Here is a 13,068-nt window from a genome sequence, read left to right as displayed (position 1 = left end):
TAAAGATTAACTCCAAATTATAGTTAATATTCCTCAATAGAAGTATTCTAAGTTTCCAGGTAAGCACTTAAACTCTTGATAACTAATGACAGGAAACAGGCAATTAAGAAACAAGGAGGAATTAAGTTCTGCAAATCTCTGGTTTCAACTTGTTTTATTTGATGGACAATGCCCAACTGAACAGTATCCAGCTTCTTGGAAACAAGGAACCTGAGAGTATGAATTTAAACATTTTTCTGCCCACCTTGGTAATTCATGTTGTACTTCTGAAAACACATCAAAATGGTCTTGTCAGACTGCTTGGAAATTAAATGCCTTGTGCTTCTCTCTCTGGAGTACTATAAATTTAGTCATTATTACAATTAGTATAATTGTTCTTTAAGTGCTCTAGGAATAAAAGGTGAAATGAGCTAAGTGGCTGCTCTTTCGTTCCCATGAGGATGTGTTACAGCAGAGAAGTCAGAATGTAAGAGCAGAGATGCTCAGTGATGCTCCGAAAGCCCACGGACTGGAGAACAAGTCTTGCAAAGCAGAGCCTCATATGCTCATAATGTCTGGGCCGGAACATTTTTCAGGAAGATGTCTCTTCTTACAGGGAGAAAACAGGAATCCAGTGGGAAGAACTGCCCTCTGGAGATGCCTACTGCTGCCTGTCAGCTCGTGGATGACAAGAACCTTCAGCAAAATAACTCATCTAAAAGGGATGGATCCAGGCATCTGCAATCCAGCTCCCTGAGGACTCTGTCCCATCACCGAGAACTAGTCTTCATCAGGAGCAGCAAGGGTAAAAGAACTAAAATAGCAGGTTTGAAAGCAGCATGAAATACAGATAGAAATACAGAGTGCCACCCCAGCTGGTAAGCCTCTGTGGCACTCACCCAGCAGCACCACCAGCCTACATCTTCACCAGCAAGGACACCGTGCAACAGGAAAGGACGTCCTCAATGAGACAAGTTTTGCTGAAGCCCACGTCTTTTGGGGGGGACTTAAGTTGGTTTAAGCCATGAGAAATCAGAGCACATGAGATAAACTTTTAAAGTGCATCTCCCAGTTTAGCTCCTGTTAAAAGTAAGCCAGCATGTGCAGTCCACAGCCATGATAGCACCCATCAAATCACACAGAGACAAGATTCATGGATGCGTTTCCTGATCCAAGCTATAACAGTAACACACTCAGTTCACTTGCCAGCTCCTGTCCAAACTCACTTTCACCAAAACCAGAAGTGGACTATGGTTTGGGGGATGGATCACTCCAGGCATGTTTGGTAACCATGGGGACAAATCTGCACCAGTCTGGTCCTGCCAAGCACTCCAAGTCTGCCCCCTCAAGCCACTGCATACAGCTTCCCACCAGAGCCCATCACTTGCAGCAGACACCCTCTGCTTTCACACAGCAGCCAGAACTGAGGAAACGTTCAAGTCAAGCTTTCTCAACTTGATTTTCATGCGGCTTCCATCATACTGCAGTCTTTAAAATGTGTTTCGGAGACCACATGAGGTTACAGCATCTGTTTCAGTTTCTCCCAAGAGGCAGGGACTCTGTAGTACCTTTCCTCTCCCTCTCCCAGTATCATTACCACAGCCAAGCATTTCAAAGTCCCAGAAACCACTATTAAAGTTGTCTGTGTTATAAAGCAGTCTATCATTTTATATTCACCAGTTAGCTTTTCTAATTGTTCTCAGCTCTGGTTAGACTTTTCACAGTTAAGGGTTTCTTTGGCTTTTACTCCTCAATTTCAAGCGAAAACACTGAAAAAGCAAAGTAATGGTTTCATCACAGGAAGAACTTAAGCTCCAAAGGTCAAGTGATCATAAAGCAAGCCTTACAGTCATCAGTAATTAGTAATGTCATAGATGTCAACACATTTACGAACTAAAATAGTAAGGAGACGCCTATAACTTTCAGAAGTATTTTAACAGGCACTCTACTATGCTGAGTTATGTCAAATAAATCAGACCCTTAAACACAGCTTTCCCATACATCCACAATATACTAACAGGCTCATTATGGTTGGACAGCATCTTGTGGAGTGATGATCTGGGTGACAAGATCTACCCTTAAGTACGCTGGGATTTAGTAACCTCAGCAACATGCACTGTGAAAATACCTTGCTTATTAGAAATGTTCTGCAGTTTGGTAACATTCTGTCAATTCTAGACTAATTACTCTCCTGCAAGCTACACGGCACTACAGCGTGGAGCTGCTGCTTCTCCCCTTGCCATCTCACGCAAATATTGTTGCCTTGCTTTTTTAATGCACTCCTCCAGTTTACAAAAGATATTTAATAAATAGGATTGTAATTCAGGAACCAAGTTGATGCACCTGAACCATCCCCACAGCTGTTCCAAGCGGAACAGAAACCTGTGTAGCCACCAGGATGCAAACCCTGCAACACCACCACTGAGCAGCTGCTAAGCCAAAGATATTTCTCTGATTCTTAGCAAAGCCTCCCGGACAGCTCTGCACTGACAACTTGAAAACACAACCTTATTTATTATATATAAGAACCTCTTTATTTATTGATTTTACACTGAAGTTTGAGGCTTTTGTAGTAGACGAGGCTTTGACATGGAAGGCCTGATCCCTCCCCCCCCTGTCCTTCCATAGCCCTTCTGAAGTTTGAGGGTACAGAAAAACCACAGCTACCTTTAACCACTACTTGGTATTCTTCTGAAGTAACACTTCTGCAAATATATTTTTGTTTTGTGATATGAGTTTTAAAGCAATGGTTACGATCTTTCATAGACCTCTGTCCCCAGTCCACATTGGCCAGAATAAAATAAAAGCACAAAAGCCTCAAAATTAAAATCCAACTTGGTTTAAACAAGGTCAGATCACAAGTCAAACACCAAGCATGATCAGGCTCTAAGTCTGATGAACTGGTTTTATGTGTATATATGTGCGTGTGTTTTGGATACTTGCTTCAGGCCAGCTGCTGAAGAACACTGTAAACACGGCAAGAACAGTGGGAGAATGAACACAACAGAGCTAAGAGCCAATGTGCTGCACATCACTGTAAGGGACAGAACAAGACAAAGCACCTCTGCTGCACTTCCCTTTTAGAAGGTTTTGAAGGAAGTAAAATTTTCCTCCCATGTTATCATTTCAGAATCCTTGATATCTTTAACAATTAAAAGTAAAAGCAGCTCTATCCAATATATATGAATGGACCCCAAACAACAAACACTGCTATCTGCTTTGGCTGTTGAGGATCTGTTAAACAGTAACCACCAATGGACTGCTAAGGGACTGATCTCAACAAATGTTACCCAGCAGATGAACCCCAAGCACCTTTCCAGGCTTTGTGCCCCACTGAATCTGGCCACCAGTGATTTTTAAGTGGTTATTTGTTAAATTGTTTTATCCAAGGTATTTATAATCACAATGACTTGAAACAAAACATCAAACTGCAGACTCTTCACCTTAATCTACACTGAACGGAATATGACAGAAAGGAAGGATTGATAGCCAGCGTAAAATAACTCTCTTGAGATTAATGCATTTTATCCTGTCAATTCTATCTGCAATCATATCCAGTGAACGTTGTTAGACGTGAAAGACCACTTTAAGAGCAGTCATTTCCTTTCTAGGAAAAGTGTTTGCAATAGATACAGAGGACAAAGCAGTTGACAAAGAACAAACATACTGCCACACTGCTACCAGTATTGTGACAGCAGGATATACCATGCAAACAGCAACATAAAAAACCCTCAAATATATGTTAGTAGCAAAAACAATCACCTTTATCATTATCAAACTCTAAAATCGCAGTAAAATAGAGACTGAAGTCCAACAAGACCCAACTCCATCCAAAAGGGCAAATCAGGGACATGCCCAGTCTGCTGCACGGAGTTGTTTCTCCCCATGTGCAGGTTCTTCACATTTTCTTCTGCTGACCCTGATGAGTCTCTGCCAGCCCATTCACCCAACCTGAACAGCAGTCCTGTCCTCACCATGTTGGCAACGTGCCCTGCAGCTCAGCCAGCCCTCAATCTCTTGCATCCTGCTCTGCATGGGAGTTAAGGAAGGTGACGCTGAACCAAAACAGTTGGACCAGAAGTCTTCCTTATTAAGAGATGACACACTGGTTATATTCTCAAGAAATGAGTACTTCTCCTGTTTGTCACATGGACCTCTTCAAGAAAATAAGCAGTCAGCTTCCAACACCAACGAATTCAGTACAATTCTGTATGTTGCATTACACATTTTTTTTTTTTGAGCAAGACCTTAAATAATTCAGACTATCATTAAGTTTGATGAAAGGAGCTGTCCAGGAGCAGGCTGTCTATAAAACCACAGTGTGACGACAGGTAGACTGCATTCAAGAACACTCACTGAAAAGGCAGGTCTGCTACAGTTAATCTAAGCAACTTCTTCTCCCATCTGACCTTAAATTAAGCTTTCTGACCAGCTTTCGAGCCTATACACTTCTTTCGGTCTGCAGTCTTAATACTATGTTGCCCTGGACTTTTGGAGCTCTAGCTCCTCCCTGCCGGTCATCAAATTCCTCATCAGCTTCTACACCTGGCTCTCTTCTTTATAAATTCACATTCAATCACTGTAGACTGAAAAGTGTAAATCTTAAATGCAATATTCAACAAAGAACTGAATTTCTGGATTGAGTCACAGTTAAAGACTACATGAAACCATTTTAAGTTGCACGCATCCAATATACACGCATGCCATCAAGTTTATCATGCATGTTTCTTACTTTGCTGTGAAAGATTAATCTGACCTTATTCTGTGGAAATCAAAACATTAAGACCATATTTCTTCCAAGATTGCATATATGCAACGGTTGGACTGGATGATCTTTTAGGTCTTTTCCAACCTTGGTGATTCTGTGTTTCTATGGCTAGATGTCAGTTATTTACATGCATCATTATAAGGTTTGAGGGAGACCATCAAAGAATTAAAATACCAACAGAGCGTACAAATGATGCAACCCAAGAACTTTATACTACAGTGATATATCAACATACTCATTCCATATCACTAGAAAAATTTTGGTTTTCAAAACTTATTTATCTAAGCAGCATTTTCACACCCATACAATGAACTGAAAACCAGGGTGCTGGGTGAAATCTTCCAGTCTCTTCCCCACTGGAGTTTAATCCCCACAGAATCTTATCAACTGACCTTAGAAGTGACTGCAGAAAATGCCCCTCCATCTCTGTTTGCTTAATTTTTCTGGAATCAGTCTTCACAGACAAGGATTTTTGTCTCAGACCTTGAGTTATTTGCTTTTTATTGTTCAGCTACATGATTTAATCATGGTATTTTCTTAATCTAAAAGATTAACAGCTGGATTCAGAGCCCTACGTTTGCAAAGACTACCAAACTGAAAACACACAATGAAATAAGGCAGCATTCTCTCCCTTATCTGCACGTATTTTGAACAGCTTCCCCATGACTACAGAGATATATCAGAGGTACATGAGAGTACAGCAACACTATGAAAATAAAGAGGCCATCCCATTTCTCCCCTTCTTCCTGCCATCACTCCACACTGAGTGAAACAAGTGAAAAAAGAAAAAGGATCAGAGATACAGAGCAAGAAGTGCTGCATTTCTCACACAGCTTTCCAAGAGACTTGGAAAGTGGCCATATGAACTCAAGGAGCATTCTGACTTTCCCCTGGTTACAACAGCCAATCTTGTGGATCTGACAGATCTTCAATTGTTTCTGCCCTGGTGTCACACCCCAGGCCCAATATGTAGCATGGCCCTCTAGTCTATACAAGTTTCTCCTCCAACACAAACGTTATTACACCACGTCTGTGTTGTCTTATACTGTTTTCTGGTCAGTATGTGGAGCCCACAGCAACTCTGATATCCAGAAATAACATATAGATAATAAGAGGGTACTGACAAACTCAATAGGTTTTTGCCAGTGAAGCATCATCGTCATCCCCAGCTTTTAGCCTGTAAACACAGAATTTTGTCACTGTCATTCTGCAAGATAGAAGCAAACTCTCAATGGTATCAGTTCTTCACACTACTATTTATATGCCAAGAACTCTGAGCAGGGAGGTGTTTGCTCCTCCACTATGTCACCCTATCCCAAGCTATCGTACATATCCGTATAGGGAGCAGCCATGGACGTCAGCAACTAAATCAAAGAGAAATTCCTTAAGACTTTGCATACTGGCTTTTGCAGACAGCAACTGCTGGTTCATATCTGTGAATAGAGACCCTGCTCCTGGAAAAGAATAATGCTACAGAGCCAATAATACCACTTCTCATCTTTATTAAGGTTTAAATTTGGTTCCTGGAGGTTTTCAGCAACCTGTGGTGTAAAATGCAGATGTTCTACAGATGTTTCTAAACTAAATGTTGTTTCAGTGGCTGTTATTTCAGGAGGTTGGGTTCAAGGACACAGATGCTTCACTCAAGGCTCATACTCCTTGTGAAGCTTTAGGTACTTCGGATCAGTGAATCTTTTACCTGTTGCAAACACTAAAAAGACTAACCTGGGAATTTAAGTCTTCCATACCTAGGTCAGCTGTCAGTAACCTGTAAAACATCTGAGCCACACCAGTACTGATATAACCGAATTATCATTGTGATAAACAACAATCTTAGCCCTACTAAAATACTTTGCTCAAATAGAGCTACAAATTTCTGGTAGTAAGCTGCACTTCTGGAGAACCTTAATTGCTGTTTCTTCAATTGTTCCTGCCCCTGACCAAGGCTCAGGGGATGAAGAAAACTTTTTGGGAAACAGCTTTTCTACTGCAACATACTCCTTCTCAACTAATAGTTTCCACAGAATGCCTCACTTAGCCGAGCTGTTCCACTGCATTTCACTGCTCTGTGCATTGCATCTGCCACCACAATTCTTTTGATCTGATGCAAACCCAGGCACTGTCAGCTCCGTTTAAACATCCTCGGTTGGCAGTGGTTAACACAGCATCCCAGCTAAGTCCATAGTTCACCAACAGGTCAGACTGACAAATGTCAAGTCCTGCTGAACTCTATCATCCTATGAAACGTAATAAATTCAGTAATGCACAGAGGTCCACTAACAGTTTTTCCTCTCCATCTACCATAGAAAACACAGGTGGTATAACTTATCTCCGCATGGTAAGAAAGCATCAAGATAACCACTAAGACATCATATCCTATTTGACTTAAATGGTATCTGTCAGTGTGGTACCTGATTGCCACACAACAACATATAAAGCTTCATAGCCATCAGATGTAACAGAAGATAACACCTATCCCATTTATCCTACATATCCCTGTGCAGAAGAGTAACACGCCCTAATGTCTGACCATTCAAACATCTGACTGCTATGGCATGGCATTACTCATTTCATTAAGGCACTACTACACATTCATTAGAATATTCAGGTCTGTGGCATTTGTCTATTTGTTTTCAGTCACAACAGTCAGAAACTGTTGCATTGAGCTACAGCTTTATCAAGCCAAAGCAGTCCCCTGAAGGAAAGACAGTATGGCATGTGAAGCTCTGACTGGTTGCTTCATCTATTCTGTAATACACTCTAAATTTTTTTAATAGCAGTAATACGTATAATGCATATGGCTGTAAAAATGTCAACCAACTTTTATGGCTTTCCTCTTCATATGAATATTCAGTCATCCATTCGTTCCTAGATCCACTTCAATCCTGAAAAGAAAAAAAGAGAATAATTTAGTTCATGTATAATTGACTTATTTTCAAACAGGCTTATTAATTAAATTCTAAAATATTTTTATATATTTATATGTATACGCATATACATGTATGTGTGTGTATATATATATGTGTGTATATATATATATATATAGGTAAAAATGTAACCACAGACTTCTGTTTCACAGTGAAACAGCTTAGAAGAACAGTAAGATTGTAAGCATTTTAAATAAAACCAAATCATTATGATACAATAATACTGGAGAAAACTCCATATTCCTTGCTAACAAATTATTTTTTTCAACATCCTCGGAGTTATTCATTTCCAAGCTGACTGCAGTTATTCTTCAAGGCCCAATCTCTTTGCACCACATTTGTAGAGGCAAACTTTCTCAAGGTATACTTTCCAGCAGTTACCTAATGTGAATATTCTTCACTGGTATTTCCGGATGTGTTTCCCAGAAACACTAAGGGAGGTCTGGTCAATAACATGTTCCACTTAATAGTAAAATCAGACATTGACACAGTTATTTCCTGCAGCTGGACAAGACTATCAGAAAACCCAAATACATACTAAAATACATGATTATTTATTTTACGATTCCACTGAATGGCCTCAGTTGAAAAGGACCACAAAGATCATCCAGTTTCAATCCCCCTGCTATGTGCAGGGTCACCAACTACCTGACCAGGCTGCCCAGAGCCACATCCAGCCTGGCCATGAATGCCTCCAGGGATGGGGCATCCACAGCCTCCTTGAGCAACCTGTTCCAGTGCATCACCACCCTCTGGGTGAAAAACTTCCTCCTAATATCTAACCTTAACCTCCCCTGTCTCATTTTAAGACCATTCCATCTTGTCCTATCAAAATTCACCCTCATAAACAGTCGTTCCCCCTCCTGTTTATATGCTCCCTTCAAGTACTGAAGGCCACAATGAGGTCTCTTGAATCCTGCCAGCCAGGGGGGAGCATGTGGAAGCGTTCCAGCCGTTTCGCCTAGAGTTACAGTAGGCCTCTAGGTTTCGGGACTCACTCTCTCCTATTTTACTTGATTTGTTAGCCTTAATTCCAATTATATTGTATTATATTGTGTTATTCTGTATTCCGATATAGTATTTAGTAAATAAGTGTGCCTCCTTAGATCATTGCTGCTGTATTTATTTTCTTTTCCCTTTTTTCCCTTTTCCTTTTGTGATAGCGGCCTGCAGGCCGTCTGTTCCCCTGTCATGGGCACAGGTAGATTTTCGGTTAACCCGTGACAGACAAATGATGAAGGTGTTGCAGAGCACTGGTCCCAAGACTGATCCCTGAGGGACACCAGTTATGATTGGCCTCCACCCTGACACAGAACCACTGATCACAACCCTTTGGCTGCATCCAATCAGCCAATTCCTAATCCACTGAACAGTCCCTCCTTCAAACCCCTCCAATTTAGAGAAAGATGTGGTGAGGGACCATGTCAAAGGCTTTGCACAAGTCCAGGTAGAAGACATCCATCGCCCTTCTCCCACCCACCAAAGCAGTCACTCCATCACAGAAAGCCACCAGATTGGTCAGGCAAGATCTGCCCTTGGTGAAGCCATGCTGGCTGTCTTGGATCACCTCTTTATCTCCTATGTGCCTTTACATGGTAACCAGGAGGATCTGCTGCATGATCTTTCCAGGCACAGAGGTGAGCTTCACCAGCCTGTAGTTCCCCAGGTCTTCCTTTCTCCCTTTCTTAAAAATGGGAGGAAAGTTTCCCTTTTTCCAGTCACCAGAGAGTTCACCGGACAGCCAGGATTTTTCAAATATGATGGAGAGATGCTTGGCAACCACAACAGCCATCTCTTTCAGAACCATCAGGCCCCACAGACTTACACATATTCAGTTTCATGAGGAGGAGTCGGACTTGTTCTACTGTTACAACAGGACAGAAACCGCTCTCCACACCCTAACCTAGAAGTTCAGGGTCCTGGCAGACATGGGAAGCCTGACCACCCATGAAGACTGAAGGAAAGCACTCACTGAGTACCTGAGTTTTTTCTGAGTCTGAGGAAGCCAGCTCCCCATTAGCTTTCATTTCCATATGAAAACACAAAAGAAAAATGTATAATAGAGAATACTCTACTGAACTTTGGGACACTCCTTCAGATTTAAGAAAAATAGTCACAGAATCATAGAAACACCAAGGCTGGAAAAGACCTTTAAGACCACCCAGCCCAATCATCCACCTACCGACAGTATTTCTCCACTAAACCACGCCATTTGGTACCACACCTAAATGTTTCTTGAACACCTTTGCTGTCAGTGACTCTACCACCTCCCTGAGCAGCCCATTCCTGAATCACCCCTTGTGCAACTTGACGCCATTCCTTGCAGTCCCATCACTGTTACACGAGAGAAGAGGACGACCCCCACCTCACCACAACCTCCCTTCAGGCAGTTACAGAGTGCAATGAGGTCTCCCCCGAGCTTCCTCTTCTCCAGACTAAACAACAAACCTAACTTTTAAAAAATTTAAAAATTTCAGATGTTCAAAATTTAAATAACTGACAACGTGCCTTAAAACTCTTACCAGTGTGCGTGCATATATCTGGACTAAAATGTTACTTATGCATGTCTCATTTAATAATGTAAATGGTGTAAATCTGCAGTCAGAGTTACTACAAACAATCTGCTGTTACTTCTATATCATTTAAACAAGGTCATCTTTCAAAACACAAAGGAGCGCTCATTTGTTCCACATCTTTTGCAGAGAAGCTGGCTGCCCACGGTTTGGATGGGTGTACGCTCCACTGGGTGAAACACTGGCTGAATGGCCGGGCCCAGAGAGTTGTGGTCAATGGAGTTAAATCCAGTTGGCAAATAATCACAAGCAGTGTCCCTCAGGGCTCAGTACTGGAGCTGCTTCTATTTAACATCTTTATTAATGATCTGGATGAGGAAATTGAGTGCATCCTCAGGAAATTTGCAGACAACACCAAGTTGGGACCTGCCTGAGGGGAGAAAAGAACTACAGAGGGACCTGGATAGACTGGATCGATGGACCAAGGTAAACTGTATGAGTTTCAATAGGACCAAATGTTGGGTTCTGCATTTCGGCCACAACAATCCCAGGCAACCCTACAGGCTTGGGGAGGAGTGGCAGGAAAGCTGCCTGATGGAAATGGACCTCTGATGGACAGTCGGCTGAATATGAGCCAGCAGTGTGCCCAGGTGACCAAGGTCAGTGACATCCTGGCTTGTATCTGGAATGGTGTGGTGAGCAGGACGAGGGAAGTCATCCTGCCCCTGTAATCGGCACTGGTGAAGCCTCACCTCAAGTACTGTGCTCAGTTTTGGGCACCTTAGTACAGAAAGGACATGGAGGTGCTGGAGCAGATCCACAGAAGGGCAACAAGGCTTGTGAAAGGCTTGGAGAATATGCCCTATGAGGAGTAATTGAAGGAACTGCAGCTTTTTAGTCAGGGGAAAAAGGAGGCTGAGGGGAGACCTTATCACCCTCTTCCAGTACCTAAAAGGTGCTTACAGTGAGAGTGGGGCTGATCTCTTCTCACTGGTGACAGGCGACGGGCCAAGGGGAAATCACCTCAAATTGTGCCAGGGTAGGTTTAGGTTGGATATCAGGAAACACTTATTTACAGAAAGGGTTGTTAAGCACTGGAATAGACTCCCCAGGGAGGTGGCTGAGTCACCATCCCTGGATGTGGACATGATTTAGCGGAGGGTTGTTAGAGTAGTATGGTTAGGTCATGGTTGGACTTGATGATCTTTAAGGTCTTTTCCAACCTGAGCGATTCTATGATTGTATGATGTCATGCATCTTGTAGGCTCCTTTTTTTTTTTTCCTTTGTTGTTTAACCTCGTTTGCTGTTATCCGCACTGCTCTTATGAAGCAGATTTTCTTTGGTGTGCAACTAAGCCTGCAAGCTTTGGGCAGTAGTTCCTTTTTTCAGGCTGGCTGGAAGGATCTCCTTTGAGTTTCTGGCAGATCTTAGTGTTCAAAAATGAGGCAAATGGACCAGTTTTTCTGTATCAGTTTTTCACTTCACACAGTGGTTATCTAACCTGACCAGAAAATGATTTAGTCAAGTCCATATAAATTAAATGTAACGTATTCAAAATTTTTGTTGTGGGGTCTCTGTCAGAGGACCACATGACCCACAATTGCTTCCAGTCCTCCACGTTTTCTCATCTTTACTACTTAAATACATGCAGACATGTGCATGCATGTACACACCAGCAATGCAACTTAGCTTCACAAAACACACAAATGCTGGCAGTCTTCTTAGGTTAATGCGGCCATAGCAATAGAAAATAACATAGATCAGTGTTTCAAAACTGCTAACATGCAGCTATGTAGCTAATCACAGCCATGACCATGTTTGCATTATTAAATCACATACAACTTCCCTTTCATGAAAAACATACTTCTTTAGCAATAACTGCCTTTACTTATTCATTTTCTTCAAGTCTGCATGATTTACCAAGCAATGAATTACCCATTTTCCATTTCCTTCCACGCACCATATCACTGAAGTCTCCCTCCCCAGTGCACTCCAAACTCATGGAAGCAGTTCTGCACGGCCTCCTCTTTGCTAAGCACAAGCTCCAGCATTGCAACCATCCCACAGCCCAAAACACGATCCAGGACACCCAAAATACAGTACACATGGTTTGAAGATAGTTCTGGGAGGCCGATTCCTATCCTAAGATAGACAGCAAGGGTGGCAAAGAGCACTGATGGTGATGGGCAATGCACACTGGCCACAAATTCACACACACAGGCAAAATAACTTGACCATGACTTTTTTAGGCTGTTTATGTGTGAAGAAAAACAAAGAATCATTAAGATTGGAAAAGACCACTATGATCATCTAATCCAACTGTCCACCTATCACCAGTATTGCCCACTCAACTATGCTCCTTAGTATCACAAAGACACTGAGAGGAAAACCTCTATCTGAAAATACCTGCTCAAAGAGCAGCTCCACCATTTTGCAGCCTCATTTTCAGAAGCATTGTACAGCATAAGCTTGAGATGAAATGAGAAGGAAATGTACATCTGTCCTTGCAGATCTAGCGCAAAGATTCTGTCCAACGTCATACCACTGAACATCAGATTCCTTCTCCTATGTTATGGAAAAAAGCAAACGAATTTTATAAGTCCAGTTTGGAAACAACTCTTTCTCATCTGGCCAACATCCCCAGTGCCTGCTAGAGAGGGCTGGAGTAAGGAACATGGGAAGACTTTTAAGACAATCATGCCAGACATTCATAGACAAATGGAGGCTACTCTTATTTGTAGAGAAGTATTTGAATGAACTGGCATGTTTTTATGTTTGTCTCAGTTTCTAAACGACATGTTCACCCAAGTATCATTCCACTACCTTTCTTATGTACTACTAATTTTTAAATAAATTCCTTCTAATGTAGTTGCAAAGTAC

The 13,068-nt window shown here is 41.9% G+C and overlaps 1 protein-coding gene across 7 annotated transcripts in view; it reads right to left on the bottom strand.

Moving 5' to 3' along the window:
• Positions 1-13,068, bottom strand: part of KLF12 (KLF transcription factor 12) — a 271,938-nt gene that overhangs the window by 189,019 nt on the left and 69,851 nt on the right. For all 7 annotated transcript variants that reach the window (XM_072354294.1, XM_072354332.1, XM_072354313.1 and 4 more), the window contains exon 2: positions 7,569-7,632. In XM_072354294.1, coding sequence (XP_072210395.1) covers positions 7,569-7,589 — 21 coding nt within the window. In that variant the 5' untranslated portion in view covers positions 7,590-7,632. The remainder of the gene's footprint in view (positions 1-7,568; positions 7,633-13,068) is intronic.

The sequence above is a fragment of the Excalfactoria chinensis genome, chromosome 1 (assembly GCF_039878825.1).
Source record: "Excalfactoria chinensis isolate bCotChi1 chromosome 1, bCotChi1.hap2, whole genome shotgun sequence".
Lineage (NCBI taxonomy): Eukaryota > Metazoa > Chordata > Aves > Galliformes > Phasianidae > Excalfactoria > Excalfactoria chinensis.
This window is presented reverse-complemented; position numbering and strand designations above follow the sequence as displayed.